Below are 27062 nucleotides of genomic sequence, written 5' to 3' on the forward strand. Positions count from 1 at the left end.
AATTGAAAATCCTTTCGGCCAATTTTTATGGATTGCCGAAATTTAACAAAAATTACACGAACGTAATTTCCTGTATTCTCATAAAAACAAACGCAAATATACTCATAGTTTAATTGTTTTTGGAGGATCTTAACAAGTAGATGAAAGGTACCCATAAATTCCACGAAAATTAATCCATCAAGAAATTTAATGATTCCACATAAATATGCATGTATACACAAATACTTATTATTTATCCCTGATGGAATGTTTTGTTTTCTTACAAAGAGGAAAAAAAGTTGGAAGTAGGCAAAGGCTGCAGCATATTGGACCTTGTGTTTTACGCTCTGCTACAAACAAAACATTTCGATGGAGCCAGACAGTTACTGGAAACAGGATGTGTAGGTTTCAGAAGAGAATAAATTTTTTATCATATAAATAATAATAAATCTTTTTCATACTAATATTTAATTATTCATACACCGACGGGACGACGGATTTATCTGTTATTTTCCGATCATGACAAAGAGCACACGAGGGTGTGAACGGTAGGCAGGGGATGCTCACTCTTCCATGGCACCTGATCTCAACTCTTATGTTTTAAATGTCCCAGATTGCTCTGGTCCTGTTTTACATTGTTAAATGGACTTTTGATTTTGAATACAGTCTGTTCGCTCCAAATGTTTCTTTAAAGATTTCAAATTAAGCTAATTGGGGGAAGGGGGGGGGTGCATTTCTTCTGTATTGGTTGGGAACTCAATTTTTTTTTCGAAGACACACATTTTACATCCTATAAATGTATGTTTATTCAACCAATGTCTTTATAACAGGTGGGGATAAAGCCAATTTTGATTGGTTGCAAGATTTTGAAGGATCTCAGCAAAGACTGGAAAGTAAGAATTTCAGAAGAGAAAGAATTACATAGATTAAGAAGGTAATTTTAAACTAAAATGAAATATCATCCAGTCCTTAGCCTCTCTCAAAATCTGCTTAAATTATGCATTTTATATGAAAAAGCAAGGGATATGTGTGAAGATCATCAAGCTTATTAACGAAATTCTGTTAAAGGAAGTTTGGTCGACATGCACTAGTTTCGGGCAACGATTATTTTTAAAAGTTAAGTCTTATTTCATAACGTTTTTGTCTTCATGCGCTTATTATCGGAAAAAAATTATAATTATTTATTAATCAGTATTAAATAAATCCTTTTCAGGATGTTTGGTCGGCATGCACTAAGTATCATGAACTATATTCATGAAAGAGATGAGAGAGACAAACCGGACGAGCCGACAAGTATATCAGACAAAGTGATGACGTTTCTTTTTAAGAAAAAGGATGACGTCAACAACGCGGGAAGATTACTTCTAAACCATGGTTATCTAGATGTTGCATACAAAACTGAGAATGAGTGGTTTTTGGAAAATCCACAGCTGAAAACTATCATAAAGGAGTTATGGAATGGAATGGGGTATACGAAAAATAGAGGTTACTTGGGGGTATATATATTAAAACTTTATCAAATTTATAGTCCCCCTTCATTAACATTTTTAGTTATTTATTGTTAAACTTAAGCTTATGTAATGCATCGAACATAAAGAAAAAAATAACTAGTATGTATTGTGATTAACTAATTCAACATGTTGGATATATAGAAAATTGAAGATTTAATTAAAGCTATCGTTTTAAATAAAAAAGTAATTCACGACAATAAAATGTTTAAGACCATTTTTGATAAGGTGAATTAATTTTGCAGAAGCTAACAACATTTACTCTTTTTGTGCTCCATATTTTCCTTATGCCTCTACTGCTTGTCAATCTTGACAGACCACCTTTAACATGGTAAATATTTCATTATTAGAGTATGTGATTTTCTAAACCATTTATAACTTTGTCAGCTGAAAATGATATCATTATTGATCTTTTTTTTAAACAAAATGTTGATTAATATAATCAAATGCCTTCTTCATAAAAAGGTTCTACAAGAAATACCACATCCCAATCCTGAAGTTATGGATAAATATGGTAATTATAAAATTATGGTTATCATATAATTATGGAAGGTTCATGTTGATTTGTGAATTTTTCCTAAATCAATTAGTGCTGGTTATCTTCACTTTAATCATTAGTACATATTTTGTAAATTACATTGGTTTCTTTTATTCTCTACTAGGTTGGAGTTTTCTTTTTCCTCGGTGTGTTTGCGTACATGCTGTTGTTTGATTACAGCAAAGAAACAGTTTCACGCTCTGAATTAGCTGTCATTTTCTGGGTAGCTTGTAAATTTGTGGACGAATTAGAACAGGTATGACATTAATTGATGTACCTTGCTAAGCATATCTCTCTAGATTTTCTTTTCACTTGCATGGAGACGCTACCACTTTTGTCCTATACTCGGCACTCAGGGCCATTAAGAAGGGATTGATCTAATTTGTGTCAGCTTCTACTGCGACACAGGGCCTCGGTTTATAGGGTTTTATCCGATATTTTTCGCACTAACACCTTTTGCTTACGGGACCTCTGTTTAGACGGTCTCATCCAAAGGAAAGCTCTCTATGTCTCGTAGTGGATTCGAATCCACGATATAAGGATCAGCTCCTTTCTCCGACCAAAGAGCAGATGATCTAACCACTGCGCATCTCAGGTCATTGGTAAATGTCATCTTTAACTGTCCAATTCTTGACTTATGATTTTCTCCATTAAGTGCAATTATTTTACCCAATACTGTTTTTCTTTCATACTGATAGAGAAACCCAGTATTTGTAAACTATAAATCAGTTGAAATTAACCGTTTTCTTACAAAAGCTGTAACTTTCAGATCATTGTTGCCATTGAAAGAAGGAAGACGAAACCTGACGCAATAAAAATCTACTTAGGAGATTTCTGGAATCGTTTGGATTGGTTAATTATCATTGTCTGTTCCTTGGGTGCCATTCTGAAATCATTTGACAATGCGTTGAAGGAGGATGCTGCCAAATTACTGTATATATCTGCTTACATTATCTTAAATGTTCGAATTCTCAACATGTTTTGGACATCAGAGTTTCTTGGAACCCAACTTGTTATCATCCAGAAAATGGCAAGTTTTTCAAGTGTTTTATGAATAAATATGGTTAGAAGTTTTTTTGTATAGACATATTGATATAAATAATACTTGTTTCTCTTATGGAAAGTACCAATATTTTTTTGTTTATGTATTTATATTTTTTTTATATTAGTTTGGGAACACACTAGCATTTATGGCCATTGTACTGATTATTATGATGTGCTACAATGTGGTGGACTACGCCCTTCTGTTTCCAAACACCGAGTTTAGCTGGGAAGAAGTAGAGAATATTATGAAAAATGGATACTGGACTTTATATGGAGAGTTTGATGTCGATGTCGGTAAGAGAGAGAGAGAGAGAGAGAGAGAGAGAGAGATGAAATATATGTTGTTAATGAACAATATTTAAATCAAAATCCTTAAAAAATTACAGTACACGATCAGAGCAAACAATGACCTCTAAAACATCAGAGTCGGGATAAGGTACCACCCCAGTGTGCTCCTTACCATGGTAGAGAGAGAGAGAGTGGGAGAGAGAGAGAGTGAAAGAGAGAGAGATTTCAATTATTTTATTTTCACTATAATTCCTCAGAGTCAGTTGCAATACTTTCTTTTTATAATGTTATTATTACGTGAACCAGATTTCTTATGAGCTTCCTGTTAACCAAATTTTTTTTTTATTTCCGTTTCAGACACAGAGTGAAATTAATGGTTTTGCTTTCTTCAAGATTCATTGAAATGTTTATTTTTAAAAGAAGATCTCTCAATGAGAGATCTCTCAATAATACATGTAACAGACTTTCACAATATTTAGCTAATATTGACCTTCATAAAAGCAATTATAACCGAAACAAGTTTGACCTAATTGTATATTAATGTTTTAATGTATTTTAGGTCAAGACTGTACAGACAATGCTACCATATACGAAGCTGGTTTACAAGAAAGATGCCCTACGTCCCTTGGCAGTGCAATATCGCCTTACCTGAGAGGCATTTACTGTCTGATAGCTGTTGTGATGTTACTTAATTTACTTATCGCTATCTACAGGTGGGTTAGCTTGAATCGTCTTATTTATCATTATTACCGTATAATTCCTAATTACTGCCCAACCCTATAAGCACCCTTAAGTCTTTTTCAAATGTTTGTATTTGATATTTTTTTTAATTTCAATATCAAATGATACATTTATTTAGCAAAAGTAAATAGTTGTTCATAAGGTTAGGTTTGACAAACTACTTTCGTAAGACAGAAATTATCTGGACATGAGTCATATAGCGAACAATCCAGTGAAACCTCATTCATTTCGGTACAAGTATTCGATAAATATGAGTTTTTTGTCAAGTTGCCAGGTTGTACCCAACAAAGCATTACTTGTGTGTAAAGTGTAAACGTTTAAGGTGGCTCATTACATCCACAGTTTATTTTAGATTTCAATACAGCACCACTTATGATGTAGATGTCAAATATCCAGATGGGGGTATTGATATCATAAATATTTTTTATAGAATTTTTTAGTTTTTGTTTTATTTTAGTGAAATGTTTTATTTCAGGTTCAGTATTCAAAGAATTTTAGAACTTTCAGTGTCAAATGATGGGCATCTTCTTAAGACAAGTACATGCAGTGAAAATACCTCATAATACCTAATAATAATTTTATTAGAAAAAATAATTTTCTCATTGAAAAAAATTAATGTCATTATCTCTTTAATCTATGCATAAAACATTTTAAAAGTGTGTTCTGAAGAGACAAGGAATGTATTTCAATGAATTACATGTGTCAAATTGAATGAAGAAAGTTTAAACGAAATGAAAAATCCAATTTAAAAAATATTTGGTATAGAAAGTCCACTTTCAAGAGTTATCTTTCCTAATTAGCCAAGACTCAAAACACTATGGAACGTTTGATATTACATCTAAAATTCAGAATAAAGCTTTAAATTGCCAGAGTATACATTTAAATCAATAAAACAAATATATAAATTAACACCAACACAGTAAATAGCACAATTAAATAAAATTTTAATTCCAACAAGGTTGTAGATTTTAACTCGAATTTCCTCCATACATACATGCGGTCAGTGATTGATAGTTCACTGCATGCATCGCTATGAAATTGACATTACTTGTTTGGCGAAGATTTGACTGTTGCTTTGGTTTGTTTCTGCCTAAAAGCAATTCTTCTTGGTTTATGCATAATGAATCCATTACTTTGTTTTTCACTGTTTACAACACCGCATGTTTCATCTATTTTTAAAGCGTTTTAAAGGTCAGGGTCATATTTTAGAGGTAACTATACTACTCGTCCCCTGACCGAACAGGTCTACAAAATGGATTGATTGATTGATTGATTGTATACTGTTTTACGTCCCGCTCCAGAATATTTCACTGATATGGAGACGTCACCATTGCCGGTGAAGGGCTGCAAATTTAGGCCTATGCTCGGCACTCAGGGCCTTTGAGCAGGGAGGGATCTTTATCGTGCCACACCTGCTGCGACACGGGGCCTCGGTTTATACGGTCTCATCCGAAGGACCGCCCCATTTAGTCGCCTTTTACGACAAGCAAGGGGTTACTGAGGACCTATTCTAACCCGGATCCCCACGGGGTCTACAAAATGGAGGTTTAGTTTTTTTGTGTAGTACGTCATCAAAAAGTGGTGATAGCAAGCTGACGTTGGGCCGATGTTGGCATGTGGTTGGTAGATCGGCTACATATCGCGGTTGGCAGAACGATATTGGGCCAACATCGGTCCGACATTGTCATTACAACAGTCGGTGTATTGACATTGTTCCAACATCGGTCCGACATTGTAATTATAACAGTTGGTGCATTGACGTTGTACCAACATCGGTCCGACATTGTCATTACAACAGCTGGTGCACTGACATTGTTCCAACGTCGGGCCAACATCAGGCACGTAGCATCGTTCTCAAAAGTGGGGGGGGGGGGGGGGGGGCATAGAATTTTTTTTTACTTACCTGAAACAGTTGACAAGCAAAAGGATGGGGGTGGTGGTGGACAACTTTTTTTCAAGGTCAACTTCCTTTCACTTCCATTTTTTTTTTTGCTATTTTGATTTCACTATAGGCCCAGCCCCCCCCCCCCCCCCCCCCCCCGTTGCTACGTGCCTGAACATTGTTATTTTTAATGTTGAAGTATGGACATCTTTGTAATGTTGGGTCGACATTGTTGAACCAATGTTGCTATGTAAACTTATGTTGACACGTTTAAAAAAATATTTATTTAAATAAATTTATTTTTTTAATTCTTTGTTTATTTATTCATTTCTAGTTATTTAACCCTTACGTAGATTTTCAAAACTATGGAATATAACTTAGATTTTTCTCTAAAACTGTCGACTAATAGCACAATTACGTCGGGATCGAAGTCGGGCTCGATAAGCAATTAATTTAACCAACACACCGCGCCGAAATTTAAATTTTTGGTGGGTTACACGCAGCCATGTTGATGTTGTACAGAAGGAAAGTTCGGAAGAGAGTGTTGCAAAAAGGAGAATTATGACTAGCTATAGATAGAATTTCTGTTTTGACAGAAGATGAAGACATTTTACGACCCGGTACTGCGGTAGGTACAATGTACAAAATATTTTAACATTTGTCCTTGAATGAATAATTGCTTTTGCTACTGTTCCTTAGTCAGGACACTACACATAAAACGCCTTGCAGTGAAATCATTTGAGCAAGCGCTATTTCAATTTTGTTTTAATAATTTAACACTTCTAAACATCTCTCATAAAGATGGATTTCAATACGAATTTCCTCGTTTGGGATCGATTCAGGAATTTTAGTGAATCCTCTCTTCAACATTTACAGAGTATGTTGTACAATGTAATAATATATATTTATTTTTAAATGCATGTTCAAGATAATTTTCAGCACTTATTTTGATTATTTAATAGTTGCATGCAGTGGACTGTGCCCGAGACGATTCCCTAAGCGCCAGCGAGTTGTCAGCTTGTAGAAATGGTGAGAACCAGCTCAATTTTTTTTATTTTAAAGTAACACAAATAACCTAACATTGTTTTTATTAACTTGTATCTTTTAGCATAAAACTTTAAAAAAAATATTGCATCCACTAAAGTAAACAAGAGTGTTGTATTGACCATGGCATTGCATAGCAATCCGGATATTTGACCGTGCACTTTTGAGTTGTATAATTTTGAGACTAGAGAGTTCCGATAATAAAATGAAGTAAAACGTGCTTGAAGTCGAAGTCATTTAATATCAAGAGAATTGTTTGAATTATTGTATGTTGCCAAGCGAGTAAACATACATATAACATGGTGGAGAATTTAAAGAAGAAGATTGTGAGTTAACATCTTATTAGACATTTCGTGATTGTGTGACAGAAACTCACGGGGGAAGGCACGACTGACATTTTGCCGCCATTTTCTGTCGAGGTGTGTATCATCGGAATTGATCGTCATGCACATATAATACTTAACTTTTTACCACTATACAATGGCTACCTATCAAGACGATACTAATCCTCCTGAAATTAGTCGAGTTCTACCATCCCTTGACGATTTGTGTAATACACCTGCACCTAAATCGCACATGTTCAGGGAGGACCCATTGAACCTAACGTATGACTGTCCCCCACATCCGTTGGTGCATCAATCTACCCCATACGTGGAACCGCCGAGGGCACCTGTACTTCATTCGGCACCAATCATTCCCATTACCCTTTCAAAGTTTAGTGGGTTTGCGCATGAAGATGGAGAGAAATTTTTATCGGACTTCAAAGCCATCATGACTTTGCAAGGAATCACACAGGATCATCCCAAAGTTTCTGCTTTTTCCCTATATTTAGCAGGACCAGCTTTTCTGTGGTTCGATAATTTACCAGTTGTGACAAAATCGTCCTGGCACCGCATTGAAGCAGAATTCAAACTCAAGTATGTGTCCTTTACTCTCCATATGAATGGCTCTCTCATAGCGGACACTGAAGCATTTAACAGCCTAAAACTGAAAACTACTGTTGAGGAGTTTTATTTCCACATACTCAAACTAGGGAAAAAGCTCCAGAAGTCACCGCTCGATTTGATGACGAAGTTCATCGACGGGCTTCCGACACAGCTACAATTTTTTGTTAGGGCAGGGAGGCCTACCGACATCGACGAAGCACTGCAGAGTGCACGGGTAGGGGAGTCAGTGGGATATGGTAGCGCTGTGAGTAGATGCAATGCAATTTTAGCAACTCAACCCAGCTCATCTTTACAGGACCAAATTAATGATCTCACCGTAAAGATGACATCCTTGACAGAAATGATGAAACAGCCACCCCAACCTCCTCGTCCACAGACTAGGCAGCAACGCACTGAGGTGAACAGGATCATCTGTTTTAACTGCCATGGTCCAGGACATCGCCGAAGTGAATGTCAGTGGACGGGGGCGACACCCAGTAATCCAGAAGCACAATGCCAACTGTGCCAACAGTATGGACACATTGCGACAGACTGTGCCTTGTTCCCTTGTTCGCACCCGGAAAACCAGAGAGGCTCGGGCGCCACCGGACGCGGGCGGACCAAAAAGGGCAATTAAAGCGTCACCGGAGTCGATCTCCTAGTCGCAATCGTATACCAGCTGTGAACGCGTGTGAATACTATGACAAGCCGTGTACATGTGACTTTATTTCAACTGATAGTGACAGTTCCTCACGCTGCAGTGCACATGTAACTGATATTGACAGTAGTGTATCTGCAGACAATATGCGCGAGTCTTACAAGCCGTGTGCATGTGACTTTACTTCCACTGATAGTGACAGTGTTTTAGCAATGGCAAATTGTATTCACAATGATGTTCACAATAATTTATCAACTTGTACTGATACAGACAGTACTGATATTGTCAATGATGAATGTTTAGATGTTATACATGATGTTTCAAAGCTTTTGTACATGCCAGTGTCTGTGAAACATGTAAAAATCTCTGCTTTGTTAGACAGCGGTAGTACAATTAATATTATGTCATATGCATTGTTTAGTTCACTGCCAAAGAAATCTTGTACCCCATTACTTACCTGTTGTACGGATAATGAGATTGTTGTTGCTAGTGGTCAGAGAGTTGACATAGTGGGTACTTCATGTGTGAAACTTAGAGTTCCCTCTGGGAAGCATTCAGTTCTTGTTTATGTACTTAGACATACCTCACATCCTTTGATTTTAGGTACAGAATATTTAAGATCTCATAAGATAATGTTGAATTTCGGAAATTTTTCTGTGCAATTTAAAAACTGTAATTTGAAGTGTGGTGCTTATGTTGAATTACCACCTAACAAAGAGAGTATTGTACAAGTTCGAGTACCTAGATCTGTTTTTGTTGGTACTCAAGGTATTTGTATGACATCAAACAAAGCATTGAAATTAGGATTGTTGGTCGCTAGAGCAATTGTTACTGTGTCATATAATCATGTACTTTGTTTGAAAGTTTGTAATACTACTACTTCTCATATTCTGTTAAAGAAAGGAGACCTTTTAGCCAAACTGTCACCGTTAGATGACTCATGTCATGTTATTTCATTACAGGGTAGTAGACAAGCTTATGACCAATGTAACAATGTAGATATCAAGTCTAATGCAGTTCAGACATTTATGTCAAATTTTGATTTAGACAAACAGTGTTCACATTTGTCCGATTCTCAGATATCTCAATTGTCACAAACACTTTATGAACATAAAAATTTGTTTGTTACAAAAGAAAATCCAAGTTTAGGGTTCACCACACTGGTCCAACACCATATCCATCTTAAACCAGATTCTAAACCTAAACATCAACGTCCATATCGGTTAAACCCAGACAAGAAGGAAGTGTTGCGTCATCACTTACAGGAGCTCTTACATCAAGGTATCATTGCACCTGTAGAAGCTGATGAAAATGTTCCCATCACTAGCCCTATTGTGCTCGTAAGCAAACGTAAGAAACCAAAAGCGGGTGTTCACCCTGGTTCCAAAGAGTCCAGTCTGTCTATGTATCGTTTCTGCTGTGACTTCCGTTATTTAAACTCCCAGTCCCAACATTTTAGATATACTATACCTGACTTACAGGAGTTGGCAGAATCTTTCACCCATCGTATACCAAACTTCATATCATCTATTGACTTGAGCTCTGGATTCTTTCAGATGGGCATAGCTCCAGAATCTTCCAAATATACATTTAACACCTGTTTTGGCACCTATAAATTCCTTCGCTTACCAATGGGACTCAGCACAGCGCCAAACTCATTTCAGCTCTTGATGGACAAAGTTTTACATGGACTTACTTTTCGTTCAGCATTATGTTATCTTGATGATGTGATTATATGTTCTGATACCTTCGAATCACATTTAAAGGACCTTACAGAGCTGTTCGACCGATTCCGACAGGCTGGCCTTAAACTTAATCCCAGCAAGTGCACATTTGCACAAAGGAAATGTCTTTTCCTTGGACATGTGATCTCCAAAGATGGTCTGTCCCCTCCGCCAGATAGGGTAGATGCCATCCAGAAATATCCAGCACCATCATCTGTGTCATCACTTCGACGTTTCTTGGGCATGGTGGGCTGGTTTCGGAAGTATATTCAAAATTTTTCCTCGATTGCTGATCCACTTTTCTTCCTTCTCAAAAAAGGTGTGCATTTCCGGTGGACCGAACAGCATGAGGTATCATTTCAAGAACTAAAGAAGCGACTTTCGAACTCACCAATACTTGCATACCCTCGTTTTGATCTGCAGTTTCGCATTGCTGTGGATACATCAAGTCGGGGCATTGGGTTCATGCTGTACCAAATTCATCCAGGAGAGGATAACTCGGAAACTCCACATGTCGTACGTTATGGTTCCAAAGGACTGTCCAAATGGCAGCGTTCTTATGGACCAACAAAGTTGGAACTCTTGGGAATGACATACGCTGTTTTGGAATGTGCGTCATACATCAGAGGAACCCATTTCATTGTGGAATGTGACCATCAAGCTCTGAAACCCCTGTACCAGAAGAAAATCAAGGGTGCCATTTATGAGCGCTGGTTAGCCATTCTACAGGAGTTTAATTTTGATATTGTTTACAAGCCAGGGAAGGAAATGTGTGTACCTGATTCATTGTCTCGTGACTTACCAGAAAACAGTGACACCAGTTTTGACAGTCCAGACCAGGAAGATCTCTTCTTTCCCTACATTAAAGAGGAAACTGGACAAATTCATTTTCCATGTGGGAAACCCCTGACTCCGCATCTGATCAACACTGGTCACAAGGAGCTTAATCATCTCAGACTGGACACAAAACCTCATCTAGACAATGGATATGATGCAGATACCGATGAGCCAACTGCAAAAATATTTCCAAAACCACATAAGAAATCTCTGGATTTCCCACCATGGAGGAAATATCCCAATGGAAAGCCATTTCCTAAATCACAATTGGAAAAACCAGTCAAAGTTGACCAGGTAATGAGTGCATGTGATAGTGACACTGTTACTCACAATACCAACAAAAGTGATATTGACACTGTTGTAAGTGAAACTAATGGACACTCAAATGTTTGTGCACCTTTGATCTGTGACAACAAACTTGGTGATAGTGATACTTGTACTCTTGATCATCCTAAAAGTGCGAATGACCATCACATTGACACTGTGCTTTATGATACAACAAGTGAAAATGACACTTATACTGACCATCATACTGACACTGTGCTTCATGATAATTTTAGTGCTACTGACACTTCTACTCATGTTCACAAAATTAGTGCTAGTGATGTTAATTCTGACACTGTGATTCAGGAATCAAGGAATACCGATGCTACAAGTGATAGTAACCATGGATACCAGGACCTTGTTAACTCTGATACTGTACTTGACAATAGTGTGACTGACAGATACAGTGCTGATACTGTAATTGAGAATGAGACCTCGGACAGAATACCAGACAAACCTGTTCAGGATAGTGCACTCGAGCTACTTACCAAAACAGACCTTTCTCTGTCCAGCATTGCCATGTTACAGAAATCAGATCCTGATTTGAGACTTATTCTAGATTATTTGCAGCAAGACAAACTACCATTTTCACAGAAAGCTGCTCGAAAAATTATTCTAGAAGCCCCGGATTATCTAGTGACCGATGGTGTTTTATTTCACTCGCGTATAGCCAAAGCAAAGCGTACCAAGGGCCTTAACAACTATCAACTTGTCGTTCCACAGGCTCTTATCAAAACAGTTCTAGAGTTGTACCACGAGTCACCTATGGGAGCTCATGGTGGCATTAATGACACCCTGGATCGCATCAAAGAACATTATTATTTTTCCAAGATGTCATCCATCATAAGTGATTTTGTGAAATCTTGCAATATTTGCCAAAGTCGGAAAATGACCCAAGCAAAGACAAAGGCAAATATAGTGTCCTTTCCTACTCCAGGTAAACCCTTTGATGTGTGGCAAATTGATCTACAAGGACCACTACCTGTGTCTTATAAGGGAAATACATACATATTTACTGCTACTTGTATGTTCAGCAAATTTTTGTTTGCTGTACCCATCCCAGCTAAGGACGCTATTACTGTGTCGTCTGCCTTGTATCAGCTCTTTACTACATATGGTGGATGCGACACCATACTCAGTGATCAAGGGACTGAATTTACCGCACAGGTAACAACAGAAGTTTGTAGAATGCTAGGCATATCTCAACAGTTTACTCCTAGTTTTGCACACCACTGTCTCGGTGCATGTGAAAGAATGCACAGAACACTAGAGGAACGACTTACACCATATATGGACAAACAGAGACGAAACTGGGACGAGAAGCTCTCATCCATTGTGTTTGCCATTAATCAGAGCATCAATTCTACTCTAGGATATTCCCCATTTGAGATAGTGCTTGGATACAGACCACGGTTTCCCCTATCACCAGTGACCCTTAATTCTGACCTTCATACTTTACCGAAGGGGAGTCAGGAATACATGGATGCTTTTCTTGACAAACTACATACAATCCGCACAGAAGTACGGAACAACATTGAGGCTAATAAGGATACTATGGTTACCAGAGCAAACCAAAACTCTCATCCTTTACACCTCGTGAAAGGGGATTATGTTTACCTGTCAATTCCTGCAGTAGGCCCTGCACAGAAGCTTCAAGCCAAGTTCTCTGGACCTCATATAGTGCATCAAGTTTGCTCAGACTCTCGTGTATTACTCGTAGATCAGAACACTGGAAAAGTTTTCAGTGAACCCATTCATGTGAACAGATTAAAGATGGCTTATGTTCGTGCACCATCACCACAACCCTATCTACTTGGCCCGGTTATAACTCGCACGACAGTCTCGCCTGCTTGTACTGATCAACAGACACAGACAGACACTCATACCAAACCGGATTCCAACCAAACACCAGATCTCCAGAATCCCATGGTACATACCCCAGGTGATGACCCTTTGCCCCAGAATTCTCAGGGAGGAAACCTGGACATGAACTCTACACGTAAAAATGGTTCAGGGAAGCGTGAACCTAATGTATCTGTGTTACCCGAACAAGTGCGACCTCGCCGCATGTGTAAGAAGCCTCTTCGTTATAGAGACTCTGACCATCGAGATCCTCTTTCAGTCGAAGTTAGTTCAATGTCGGACACTGGAACACTTTACAAGGTTAAGCGAGTGCTAGGACAAAGAGGATCGGGTAATTCCAAGGAGTTCCTAGTGCATTTCTCTGGGGAACCAGCTCAGAATTCTATGTGGTTACCTTGGGATGCTTTGAACACTAAGACACAAAAATTAATCAAACAAAAACCTCCCCCAATGTTAAAGTAATTTTTGTATACTACAATTGAGTTGTGTTTCTTTCATATACTGGTATTTGAAATTGCTATGGATGCATTACTGTACATGTACTACATTTATCTTGAGGATGTAATGAATTGTATGACATGGTAATTCACCTGAAATTAGTCAGCTGATGTCAACATAGTAATTAATAACATGTGCTGCATATTATTTGATGATGATATTAATTTCTTTTTTATTGTAATTTTTTTTTTAGAGGAGATACCTATTGTCATGTATTTTTTTTTTTTAAATTTTCAATAATATTTTTGCATACATTTACATGTGACCACTTTGTTTGAGGTCTGCTTTATTGTGGATTTATCACTGAAATGGCATAATATTACTTGTAAGTTGTATAATGATATACATTCAGTAAATGTTTACTATAGTCACTTAGGCTCAATAATGTTGTATGAGTTTCACACCATATAACTTGTGTTTGCATAGATTGATGCTTGAAAGAGGTATTGTTTATGTCATTGATGTCATATCAGTTTTGACTGAGTTATCACTTTACTAGAATAGTCTTGAATTCAGCTTGTAGGATCATGAATCTTGTGTACTTTTGGTGTGTGTGACTGTATCATTTATCATCTACAATAATATACTTACATATGCTTTGTGATATATGGATATACATTATGGTCATTGTATATGTATGTTATACCCGGACTGCTTTGTCAATCTCATGGTTCTTATAAAATTGAACAATTTTATTTTTGTGGGGGGATGTTGTATTGACCATGGCATTGCATAGCAATCCGGATATTTGACCGTGCACTTTTGAGTTGTATAATTTTGAGACTAGAGAGTTCCGATAATAAAATGAAGTAAAACGTGCTTGAAGTCGAAGTCATTTAATATCAAGAGAATTGTTTGAATTATTATATGTTGCCAAGCGAGTAACCATACATATAACAAGAGGTTTATATTCTTCATTTTTAATTTCCTTATCCTTAAAATACATAACAATGGATTCTGACAGGTAATCTAAACAGTGGCGGATTTAAGGGGGGCGAAGTGCCGCACCCCGGCGCCCCCCCCTTAAATTGTCAAAGTTAGCGTAAATCACAGTTTCGTCTAGAAAATGTAAATATGTCTAATTGGTAGACCTCATTTTTACCCTACAAAATATCTAGAATCCAGGAGCTTCCGGGGGCTTCGCCCCCTGGGCCCCACTAGGCGGCCCCCAGACACCTTGCCTAATTTTGCCTAAATAAAAACATACAAGATAGTGAATTTCTATTCTACACTATACTGAACTGTCAGGTTCAAATAACCAATTGTCTTTACAGTCTTGTAGAGCCTTACTTTATTATTTGTCATATATTTTTGTTTATATATATGCGATAGATATTGATTATAATACATCCTAATGGTCATCTTTTCTTTCAGAAATTGCGCCTGCAAAGTTTGAAGTGACTATGGAAATGATCAATATTGAACTTTCTGAACCTTCCGTGACTGACATGACCATTTATTTCGCTACCCTGTAACAAAACGCCATATTTTATTTGTTTATTATTGTGAATTTCATGGGATATCAGTGAAGAAGTGATTCAAGCAGGTACTTGAGAAATTTCGGATCTAACTAAATTAGGATCTTTGGCATATTCGGTGAAAATAGCATGTGTTGATTTTATGGGATCTTTTTTATTAATGTAGTTGTGTAGTTGATATTTTGTACTTAATACATGTGTTTGTCACTCAAGTCTATTCATTAACTTTGTACGGTAAATGTACATGGGCAACTGGAAGTTCTTTGTAACTGCAATGACCTCTCCCAATGTCATTAAGTCAAATGCCATATTTTAAAAAAAGAAATAGTTTGTTTTATTACAAAGAATGTCGATCAGTGAGAATACTTTGAAAAAAGGTGCTTACATTGTACATCTATAAGTTTATATGTAATAATATATATTTGTTTCAAAACACATTGTAAAAGAAACGAATTTTTAATTTTGAAATATAGATTTGATCTATGATAAATTGTAATGTTATCATTATTTCAGTTTTCATTGTATATTCCTAGGATTTCTTATATTTCCATGGAATTCCATAGATTTCTTAATATCCTTGTACAAAAATATGTAGGGACAACATTGGGCCAACATCAGAATTGTAAATTTTGTATGACATTGGGCCAACGTAACGCCAACATGTTGGTGCAACGTTGCCCCGATGAGCAAAATTACATTGGCCCAATATAAATTTTCTTACATTGGGCCAACATAAGTGACAACAGTGGCCCAACGTTGGACCAACGTCAGAATTATCGTTCTATGACAATGGGCCAACGTTGCGCCAACATGTCGGCGCAACGTTGCGCCGATGAGCAAAATTACATTGGCCCAATATAAATTTTCCGACATTGGGCCAACATAACTGACAACAGTGGCCCAACGTTGGACCAACGTCAGAATTATCGTTCTATGACAATGGGCCAACGTTGCGCCAACATGTCGGCGCAACGTTGCGCCGATGAGCAAAATTACATTGGCCCAACATCATTTTCCGACATTGGACCAACGTAACTTACGACGTTGGCCCAACATTGGGCCAACGTAAGCTTGCTATCTGGGGAGCCTCCTTAAACCCGAAATCAACAATTTTAGGCATATATCCGAGATACACAGCTGGTCATAAGATCATATTAACATGTAGTATTCTCGAAATCAGTGATAACACATCAAGTATATCTCACAATGTTTGCTGTCGATATGCAACGCTTACTTAGCTTAATAAAATAGATCTGAGTCTTTTGAAAAATATAATTTTTTAATATTCAGTCTGGATACGTTGAGCATTACAATGTATCAATTATTTCAACGTGTCATGTCAATGATAAATTCAAAACTTTTTATCAAATAAGTATAAACATTATTTATTTTTTTTAGTTACACCGCTGCAATGGTGCATGAGAATTCTCGCATGCATTGGTGACAGCTACAATCGAATTTCCTTGAGGAATACACCATCAGAAATATCTTCCCTATCCATTTCAAGCTTCTTTCAGCGGCCGCTTTTATTGTCCATCTTGTAATATCATCAATTCTGAATTGTGTGACAAACAAAAAGGGACAATCAGCATATGAAAGAGGTAATTATCTGATAAATTATTTCCAAACATCATTTAAGGATATACGGGGATTTTCCCGAGATATTTTTTATGCTCCCTAGGGCCGAAGGGTGTATGGAATACAACCCGGGGTAAATCCTGGTACATCCTTGATTTGACCTGGATAACGAATTTATTGCCTATGTATCATAAAAATTCTTTGAAGGGATCGTAGTCTAATCAACTGTTTCCCAACATATCGATAATATTTTTCTACGTATGACAGTGCATCATGACGTCATGTGATTTGTTTTTTTAATCATAGAAAACCATATATTGTGACTTCATGTTTTATTTACCCGGAAATTTATACCCGCAATCAATTAAAGTTAGCGTTACAAGAGATACATAAGAAATAAAAGCCTCTTGCGTATTAAAAAGATTCTGTGTACTAAATTTTACATCTATTTAGGGAAAAAACAATATATGTTTAGGGGTGTTTTTCGAAAGCCCTCCTTGTGTATATGACTTGTCGATACATCATTTAGACAATTGTATAATTTTTTTCTATGTCTGGAAATAAATAAAACAATTGTTTGTTTCCATTTATCAATGTAGTGCTTCTATACGATGAAAGATATGACGTCATCCAGAAAGACACTATTGAGGCGGAGAGGAACGGGATCCTTGAAATGCAAGGGTAATGTCACGCGTTTATTTTCACAATTAATTTTGATAAGAGATGGTAACGCCACGTGTTTATCATCAAAATTAATTAATATAAATGATCTTTGCTTTGAAATCAAAAAAATGTATTTATCATTTAAGGATGGATTCTTGTCAGCATTTTACGTCGTCAATGGGTCTCCATAGATTTTGCAAGTCGTAAAATGCAAATTACATATTAAATAAATCTGAATGAAAAATTATTGATTAATTTATCAGTTTATGTATTTTTGAATCTATTTCTATTAAAAAATATAAGCTGTTCGTAATTTTTTCTTTGATTTGCGACAAATGCCATAATATGCGCAGTTCCGTAGCGAATGTCAACATGTCCAGGTCGTTTCCCATAGAAAACCCCGACGGGATTGTTTTGTAAAATCTACAAGCTGTGATCATTATTGAAGCATTGTAGAAGCCCAGGGATGATTTAACCAATTTTATGTCACCCATTTCTTTATGCCCGAGTCACCCGATCAACCAAAAGAAACTTGAAGGTCACAAACATGCGAGTTTCCTCGATCGGCTGGTGTCATGTCGTGTCACTGTGCAGTGAGATTGTACATGTAAGTAAGTTATGTATGTTTGACAATTTAATTTATAATTTTCGAAAATGAATTACATAGTTTTTATTGATAAATGGGAAATCGCAAGGATATTATAGATCGATGTATTTCGTATGCTTGTTCCCGCGATCGGCAGTTCAACATTTGAGGATTGAAAATCATTTCCGTTTGTTCGTCAGTTTTAAGAATAATATTTATTCACAAAAATAGCATTTTTTGTATATGATTACAACGAGTTATATTACTATAGCTAGCCTTATTTGTTAAAGACACAACAATCATCAAGTTGCTAGAAAAGTAAGGTGTTCCGTTGGGGTACACATCAAAGTGAAAAAATAAGGATATTGTATGTGGAAATATCAATAACATTGAAACAAACAGTTGTCTAATTTATGGAGCAAAATGAAACACAATGGTTCAGAAATTATTTATATTATTGTATTTTTTTCTGTATTTTTAGGTTTATATTTTTTTATAGTACACATTATATAATACAAGACATTATAAACTGTTATACAATGTGGTATATAAAATAAAATATATTTATTATAAAACTTCATTCCTTTTTTTTAATAAATCAATAAATGAAATATAGATAAGATTGATTGTTTAATCTTATAACCAATTTTTGCTAATTTAAAAACAATAGTCTAAGAACTGTTCATTTTAAATTCTTAGGAGGAAACAACCCTACAGTTCTTAATTTACCAAGGAGTGGACTACCTGTAGTTGAAAAAAGACTGAAGGCCAGACTTAGGCAGGATGATTGAACAAATCTGCTTGCAGATGGACTATTGAGGTACATAATTATAAGAAATATGAACACAACTGTATCAAACTATTATATAAATATTGCATGTTTTTTGAGGGCTACAGTAGAAATTGACACCCCGGAAAACCATTGTCAACTGACACAAGGGGTGTCAATTTCAAATATTATTGACTGAGTTCAAGGGCAACATGCGTTTTATCAGAGCCAAAAACCAAATTAACTGTCTACCTTAGGATCGACAGAATGTATTTGCTCGAGAACACAGTCGATAAATGTTTTGTGATACCTTTTGTGATTTATTTTGATGTACATGTATCTTGTATTGTCTTGAACTTCACATCCGTCACTGCTAAACATTAACAGATGCAAATTAGAGTAAGCTCCACCAATTGTGTGATGTACATGTAAGCGGTCCAACATCTCATCAACCGGTCCAACATCTCATCAGTGGTTAAACATCAATTGTTTATGCCCGCTCGGCAAAACATTAGAAATGTTGGACTTTTTTTCATATTGATTTGTATAGGAACAAATTTTTAAAGGTATAACAATAAGGATTGTTAGATGCATCTAAACTAATCAGATTTTAGTATCTAACATGAAAGTATGATACACTGTAACATGTAATGCAGCATTTGTACTGCTTTGTAACATACATTTACCGTAATACTTTTTTTAATTGTAGGCAAAAAAAATGACTCTCAGCAGGTGAACAGATGTTCAGCAAGAAATTCTCACATCAAGTGAGTGATGAACTAAAAAGATTTTCTCAATTTTCAGCAAGTTAAGATTTTTCCTTATAGTCATTAAAAATCATTTCTGAGAAGCATTTAAACAAATAATATCAGATCAATATTCAAAAGAGAAAAGGTTCATTATTCACCAAACTACAATTTTTAGCTCACCTGAGCTTAAGGCTCAAGTGAGCTTTTCTGATCAAAATTTGTCCGTCGTCTGTCGTTGTCGTTGTTGTTGTCGTTGTTGTCGTAAACTTTTCACATTTTCATCTTCTTCTCAAGAACCACTGGGCTGATTTCAACCAAAATTGGCACAAAGTATCCTTGAGTGAAGGGGATTCAAGTTTGTTCAAATGAAGTGCCACTCCCTTTTTCCAAGGGGAGATAATCATAAATTTGTTAAAAATTAATGGCATTTTAAAAAAATCTTCTTCTCCAGAACCGATGGGCCAGGAAAGATGAAACTCATGTGGAAGCATCCTCAGGTAGTGTAGATTCAAGTTTGTTCAAATCATGACCCCCGGGGCAAGGGTGGGGCCAAAATGGCCGACCATAGTTTTATATAGGAATATATAGGAAATATCTTTAAAAATCTTCTTCTCCAGAACCACTGGGCCAGAAAAGATGAAACTCATGTGAAATCATCCTCAGGTAGTGTAGATTCAAGTTTGTTCAAATCATGACCCCCGGGGCAAGGGTGGGGCCAAAATGGCCGACCCAAGTTTTACATAGGAATATATAGGAAATATCTTTAAAAATCCTTCTGAAGATCCACTGGGCCAGGAAAGTTTAAACTCATGTGGAAGCATCCTCAGGTAGTGTAGATTGAAGTTTGTTCAAATCATGACCCCCCTGGCTAGGGTGGGGCCAAAATGGCCGACCCAAGTTTACATAGGAATATATAGGAAAAATCTTTAAAAATCTTCTTCTCCAGAACCACTGGGCCAGGAAAGATGAAACTCATGTGGAAGCATCCTCAGGTAGTGTAGATTCTAGTTTGTTCAAATCATGACCCCAGGGGCAAGGGTGGGGCCAAAATGGCCGACCCAAGTTTTACATCGGAATTTATAGGAAAAATCTTTAAAAAAATCTTCTTCTCCAGAACCACTGGGCCAGGAAAGATGAAACTCAACTGGAATCATCCTCAGGTAGTGTAGATTCTAAATTGTTCAAATCATGACCCCCGGGGCAAGGGTGGGGCCAAAATGGCCAACCATAGTTTTACATAGGAATATACAGGAAAATTTTTTTAAAATCTTCTTCTTAAGAACCACTAGGACAGGAAAGATGAAACTCATGTTGAATCATTCTCAGGTAGTGTAGATTCAAGTTTGTTCAAATCATGACCCCCGGGGCAAGGGTAGGGCCAAAATGGCTGACCCAAGTTTTACATAGGAACATAAAAGAAAAATCTTTAAAACTCTTCTTCTCCAGAACCACTGGGCCAGGAAAGATGAAACTCATGTGGAATCATCCTCAGGTAGTGTAGATTCAAGTTTGTTCAAATCATGACCCCCGGGGCAAGGGTGGGGCCAAAATGGCCGACCTAAGTTTTACATAGGAATATATAGGAAATATCTTTAAAAATCCTTCTGAAGATCCACTGGGCCAGGAAAGTTGAAACTCATGTGGAATCATCCTCAGGTAGTGTAGATTGAAGTTTGTTCAAATCATGACCCCTGTGGCTAGGGTGGGGCAAAAATGGCCGACCCAAGTTTTACATAGGGATATATAGGGAAACCTTCTTAAATCTTCTTTTCAAGTACTTCAGAGCTATGATTAGTGATATTTATATGGAATCATCCTCAGGTAGTGTAGATTCTAGTTTGTTCAAATGATGAACGCCTGGAGGGGGGGGGGGTAAATTCAAGCCCGATGTGCTCAGGTGAGCGCTGTGGCCCCTGGGCCTCTTGTATCAAGTTACTGTTGTTTTTGATGATTTCAGATGCTGTAGATTACACTGATGTAACCCCCCTCCCCCCCCCCCCCAAGAAAAAAAGAATAGAGAGACCAATCATTAACAGCTTGATCGAGACTTAGTGGACATAACCTTGCCACAGAAAAGGGGATCGATAGATTTGCCTATATATACACTCCCTAATGAAAGATTTTGTAAATTATTTGTAACACAGCAGAGATTTAAGATGTATTTCATTTTCTATTCAGCTGCCAAAAATACAATAATTATAAGATATCTTTTGAAAGGAAGTTGATGTATTTTTTTCTTGAAAGGAAAAGTATCAAATTTGTCTCGTATACCTTTCAATTGTTATTCAATATCCAGAAATACTGAAAATAACACTTATTTATTAAGAAATATCATATATTTAGAAATCATTGTAATACATAATTATTGTGTATTATTGTGTAAATTATATATTGGTATGATTTATGTATAGCCTCAAAATCTAGATACAGTGTATTGTATAAAATTGTATGAACAATTGCTGATTCTTATACTAGTATGTTGTGCCTGTGACAATTATTGTAATTGTGTTGGCGCCCATAAATATTTATATACATAATTATACTTCTCTGGTATATAAATGCATGTCATATATTAGTTCATGTACAATACATATAAAGATTCCATAATATAACAAAGTTTTGGCCTAACTCTGCAAAAATATACATGTATTTTGATCGAGAACCTTTACTTTTTTGTAAAAAATGAAACCAGTATATTTTATAACAGAGGAAATTCGGATTGAACTTTTTTGGGTTTTTCATGGTAATAATTTCAACAATTATTTCTTCAATAATACATCATATCGCATTTCAGAGAAAATGTATTTATCTAACCGCCTGTACTGTCTCTTAAATTATTAGCCTATATGATATATTGACAGCGTTTTCTTTGTTCAATGATACTTTTTAAAATGAGGAAATTCGAGTTAACCTGGCAATTTAATGAATATGAATACCCCTTCATTTTTGTGCTTTAAATGATTCATTCTACATCTATTTTTCCAATGGTTGTAAAAATAATTTTTTCTGAATATATGATTTTATTTAAAAAAGTTAAATGAAAAAGAATGATTGTCAAAGACTAAGATATCATTTAATAAAGAGTACAGAGGAAATTCGGAATAAATATTTTGTGTGATTTGTGATCAAAAGTTTGGTTTTTTTTTACTTTAGTACATTGCTTTAACATAAAACTTAAGACTTAAATTGTTTTTTCGTATCTTATTATCTCCATTTTTCCAAAACATCAATTTTAAAATACAATATTGGATTTTCTTAATTCCAAAGGAGGAAAAAACTAATTTTAGCATCAACTTTTCAAATGACCTTCAAGCAAAATCAAGGATGATGCCCCCACACTTTTTCCTTGTCATTTTATTGTGCATATCATTAAATATTTCCATGCATAATTTCATTATTTTCTGAATATATAGAATATGAAAAAAAATCCAGAATGTATTTTATAAAATTGTCAAACATAACTTATTCCTAAGAATAGAATGACAGAGGAAATTCGAAATTAATATTTAAAATATTATTAGTTCAAACTGTCATTAAATGAAATGTATAACTGGAAGAATTGAATGTATATATGTGTCACAATTACACCAAATTGCCATATTTTGGGGGGTTTAAAATCTTTCTTGTAGATTTTAAAACCACTCTGTAAAATTGAAGATTTCAGAAACTGTATAGTAAATTCGGGCTAAATTTGTTCTATAATTAGCATGAATACAATATCTTTTCTACCTTGTAAATTAATCTTCAACATTTGAATATTCATCCGACAAAAATCTAAATATTTGACATTATATGATCAATTGTAAAAATTGAGATGAAATTTCATGTAAATTAATGAAAACTGAGAAATTTGAAATAAATTATCGAGGAAATTCGGATTAAATGTTTTAATTGAAAATTGAGGATTTCATGTTTTTTTTTTCCACCATCTCAATTCATGTTAGTTAGTGATCAAAAATAAGTTACAACTTTAATTTTATTGAGCAAGATATTTTTTTCTGTCAGCAAAATTTATTCCTATGCGTAAATTTCAAAATTTCTCTGTGTAAAAGTACTATTTTTAGGACCGACTTTCAAATGACCTTGACCGAAAATCAAGGCTGATTACACCGGTTTGTTTGGATGTTAAATAAGTGTACACAGTCTGAATATTGAGTATTCAGGAAATCAAGATTCTGCAATTATAAGAAATATGAGAAAATCCATCCTTAATTTAAAATAATTTTTGAATGAAAAAAATTGGTGTAAGATTTTTGTTCTTGCATTTTTTTTTCATTTTTAATTAAAGGATATCTTTTCATTGTATTTTAAATTTACAGTGAAGATGTTAGCTTTCTGTTCTTCTTATGAAAAGTAATTTTATTTATTGAGTTTTTGCTTTGTTGATGGATTGTTTACGTAGTATGATTTATTTCAGCAATATTTCGGCTGGGTGATCTTTCGCTTTTTTATTTTTTATTCTTTTTTTATATAGAAAATTGGAGATTGACACTGATAATTTTCCAGAGGTAAAAAGAAAAACTTTTAAAATTATATTGAATATATTAAACAAAAAAACTTCTCAAACAGCGGTACTTTCATGTTATTCAAAAATAATACCGTCTTTGTTATGCTTGAGAGGTTTTCAATATGCTTCATGTATATCCTTGGCAAAAAAGTGTAATTATATCCAATTTATTTTTAGTCGTTTTTAATTTTTTTTTTTTTTTTCTTGTAAAATTCAAAAATACTTGAATTCGTTTTTTACCAAACTTCAATTTGATTTTTCATTGAAAATAAATAGCAGCTGGAATCCTTGAAAGACGAAATGAAAGAAGTAAAAAGAGAGATGGAGAATATGATTGAAGAACTGAAAAAGGATATGAAAGTATGATAATATTGTTAAACATTAAAAATAAAAAGCTGTATCTTTAATTATAAATAGAAGATATAAAATTTGAAGAAAAATTAAATGGGTCGAAAAAATGAATGAAGAATTGGATCAATCGATTGGAAAAAGTTGATGATATGAAGTAAGAAAAAAAAATCTCATATAATTAATAGTCTCCTTTTTAAAGTACAACTCCCCATTTTGCCAAAAAAAAAAAAAATAAAATAAAAAACAAAAAATTATATTGTAATTGAAATTCTTTATTATTTTTCAGAATCTTCTAGGTTCGAAGGTAGGCATATATATTATAATAGAAATTGTTCTCTAGTACACGTACATATAACATTAATTTTTGTTTTGATTTGTTACAGTATCAACTTGCTTACTATTTTAATGGCGCACTAAAAACACCAATGAAAGTATACAAAATAAAGACCATTCTGAATTCCCCCCAATTTTCCCACATTAAATGGTTAAAATTATCATGTATCAATTAAATTAATTATATCTTTACAGAAAGTAATCTGTTTTTGATAATTGTTATTAACATATTTTTAGTGTGTCCTTAAATGGCTCAAAATGTTTATCGAAAGAGATGCAGGGGATGCTCACTCCTCCATGGCACCTGATCCCACCTCTGATGTTTCAGAGTTCCGTGTTTGCTCTGCTCTTATTTTGTATATTGTTTAATGGACGTTGAGATTGAATACTGTTCGTTATCTCCATATCCTTCTTAAACACGATGACTGCTAAAATATTTAACTCTACTTTACATACGTTCATGCCAAATTCAAATCAAATTTATGAATTCTACAGAGAGATCCTCATAAAAAATATTTTCTTTAAGGAAACGACATCATTGCAGCGGCCAAGACTTTCCATAATGAGGACTTCACTGCAGCGACAAAGAAGTTCCATTATATAAACTTTTTGAAAGAAAACAAAGTTTAAAATGATGACGTGTATCTAAACAATGTATTTTCTTTTTTATCAGAAAAACGTTTATATATATGCATTAATAATTAAAATCAGGTTTTTCATAAATGGATTGATTGTTTTATTGTATATTGTTTAACGTCCCACTTGAGAATTTTTCACTCATGGAGACGTCACTGTATGCAGGTGAAGGGCTTCAAATTTAGACCTACACTGGGCACTCAGGGCCTTTGAGCAGTGAAGGTTCTTTAACGTGCCAGCGCCTACCGTGACGTTTTAAGGTCATATCTGAAAGATCCGTGATTTTCACTTCTGATGCCAAGCGCTTTGCGAAGGAACAGTCACTACCTATTTTTACGTCTTATGTTAAACTCGGCACCGGGAACGAGAATCGAACCCGGACCTCCCGATCACGAAGCAAACACTCTACCTTGTCTGGAAAAATAGATATAATTCATTGACATATAAATTGTAATTTATTTGATTTGTATATTGATACATCTATACGTCTCTATGTAGTATTCATCTTAGATTCACCACCAAATCTTTGTACGAGGGTTGTCCCGTAAAATCGTGGACAAAGCGTTTTTCTCGAAAAGTAATGGGCGCAATAAGCTGAAAATTTCAGTTAAAGTTTATTTATCATATTCAGTGCATGATAATATTTTTGATAAAGTCTAGGCAAAAATAATTTTTTATAATGCTTAAATGTGCACAGGGTATTGTCCTTCTGCGCACGGACCAAAAAACCAAGGTTTTATTAAAGAATACACAAGTTTGAATTCAAAATAAAACTTTTAAATACATACGATTCGGATTAACATTCTCCCAATTCAATTCCACAATCAATTTTGTAGTCTTTTAAAAAAAAATAAGGCATTTGGTTAATTTTTGGCAGTTTCTCAAACATTCGAAATGGGAAAGTGGTAAACACGACATATAAAAAATGGCGACGTTTTATGACGTTACGGCGCACCGAAGAGCAGTCCCGTTTTAATTCGATGTTGTAATGACACCTTTAGAGACTTGAAATGACCATAGAAGAAAAAAAGATTATATAAATACAGTGTATCACCATATCTAAAGTATACAAATGAAAGGATCACTTCATTATAAATAGGGATCTGACCTATATGACCGGGCTTGGTTTTATTCTCTACAAAAAGCTTGCCGATTTCCGTTCTGATTAATGACATTAGACTGAATACATATAACAATTTGTTTTTCCTAAATCTTTATATCAGTGAGGAGAGTTGGGAGCTGAACCCTTTCATAGATTTCTGAGTTTGTTATCTCCAAACATAATAATTGATATTTTTCTTTACTTCTCATTGTGCTTAATGGTAATGTCTTCTGTCTCTGAAATTTATTCTTTATGTTCAGGCTAATTATCCGTGGATATAATAAAACATGCAATTAATGTGTGCAAATTATATAGGCCTAAATAATATCCAAGGAAACAGTTGCCGATATATGTAGACAAAGTCAATGTGATAAAATTCTAAAGAATATATACAAATGAAATTCATCGCAGCTCGATGCTGCCAAGAATACCTGTATCGAGTAACACAAAGTGAGC

General features: G+C 35.2%; 1 protein-coding gene and 1 long non-coding RNA gene across 2 annotated transcripts; both read left to right on the top strand.

Moving 5' to 3' along the window:
• The first annotated feature begins 140 nt into the window (after positions 1 to 140).
• LOC134238815 (transient receptor potential cation channel subfamily M member 3-like) lies at positions 141 to 25512 on the top strand. The gene is made up of 16 exons (XM_062720927.1): positions 141 to 147; positions 268 to 380; positions 810 to 913; positions 1193 to 1475; positions 1733 to 1818; positions 1953 to 2001; positions 2150 to 2281; positions 2795 to 3055; positions 3195 to 3363; positions 3917 to 4070; positions 16731 to 16933; positions 17510 to 17591; positions 24152 to 24185; positions 24461 to 24544; positions 24822 to 24839; positions 25395 to 25512. Exons 1-11 carry the CDS (start codon positions 141 to 143, stop codon positions 16774 to 16776), a joined length of 1404 nt encoding a protein of 467 aa, XP_062576911.1. The 3' UTR covers positions 16777 to 16933; positions 17510 to 17591; positions 24152 to 24185; positions 24461 to 24544; positions 24822 to 24839; positions 25395 to 25512.
• Positions 17626 to 21672, top strand: LOC134238826 (uncharacterized). Its single transcript, XR_009986095.1, has 4 exons — positions 17626 to 18180; positions 18859 to 18979; positions 19638 to 19695; positions 21635 to 21672. It is a non-coding gene; the product is annotated as an uncharacterized LOC134238826 (long non-coding RNA).
• Positions 25513 to 27062: the final 1550 nt, after the last annotated feature.

The sequence above is a fragment of the Saccostrea cucullata genome, unplaced genomic scaffold (genome assembly GCF_032062105.1).
Source record: "Saccostrea cucullata isolate Sc308-1 unplaced genomic scaffold, CSIRO_AGI_Scuc_v1 ctg257, whole genome shotgun sequence".
NCBI lineage: Eukaryota > Metazoa > Mollusca > Bivalvia > Ostreida > Ostreidae > Saccostrea > Saccostrea cuccullata.

Coding starts and splice junctions, on each gene's coding strand:
- LOC134238815 (XM_062720927.1), top strand. Junction 1,819..1,952: donor GACAGACCACCTTTAACATG/GTAAATATTTCA, acceptor CTTCATAAAAAG/GTTCTACAAGAAATACCACA. Junction 4,071..16,730: donor TTACTTATCGCTATCTACAG/GTGGGTTAGCTT, acceptor TATTTTTTTTAG/TTACACCGCTGCAATGGTGC.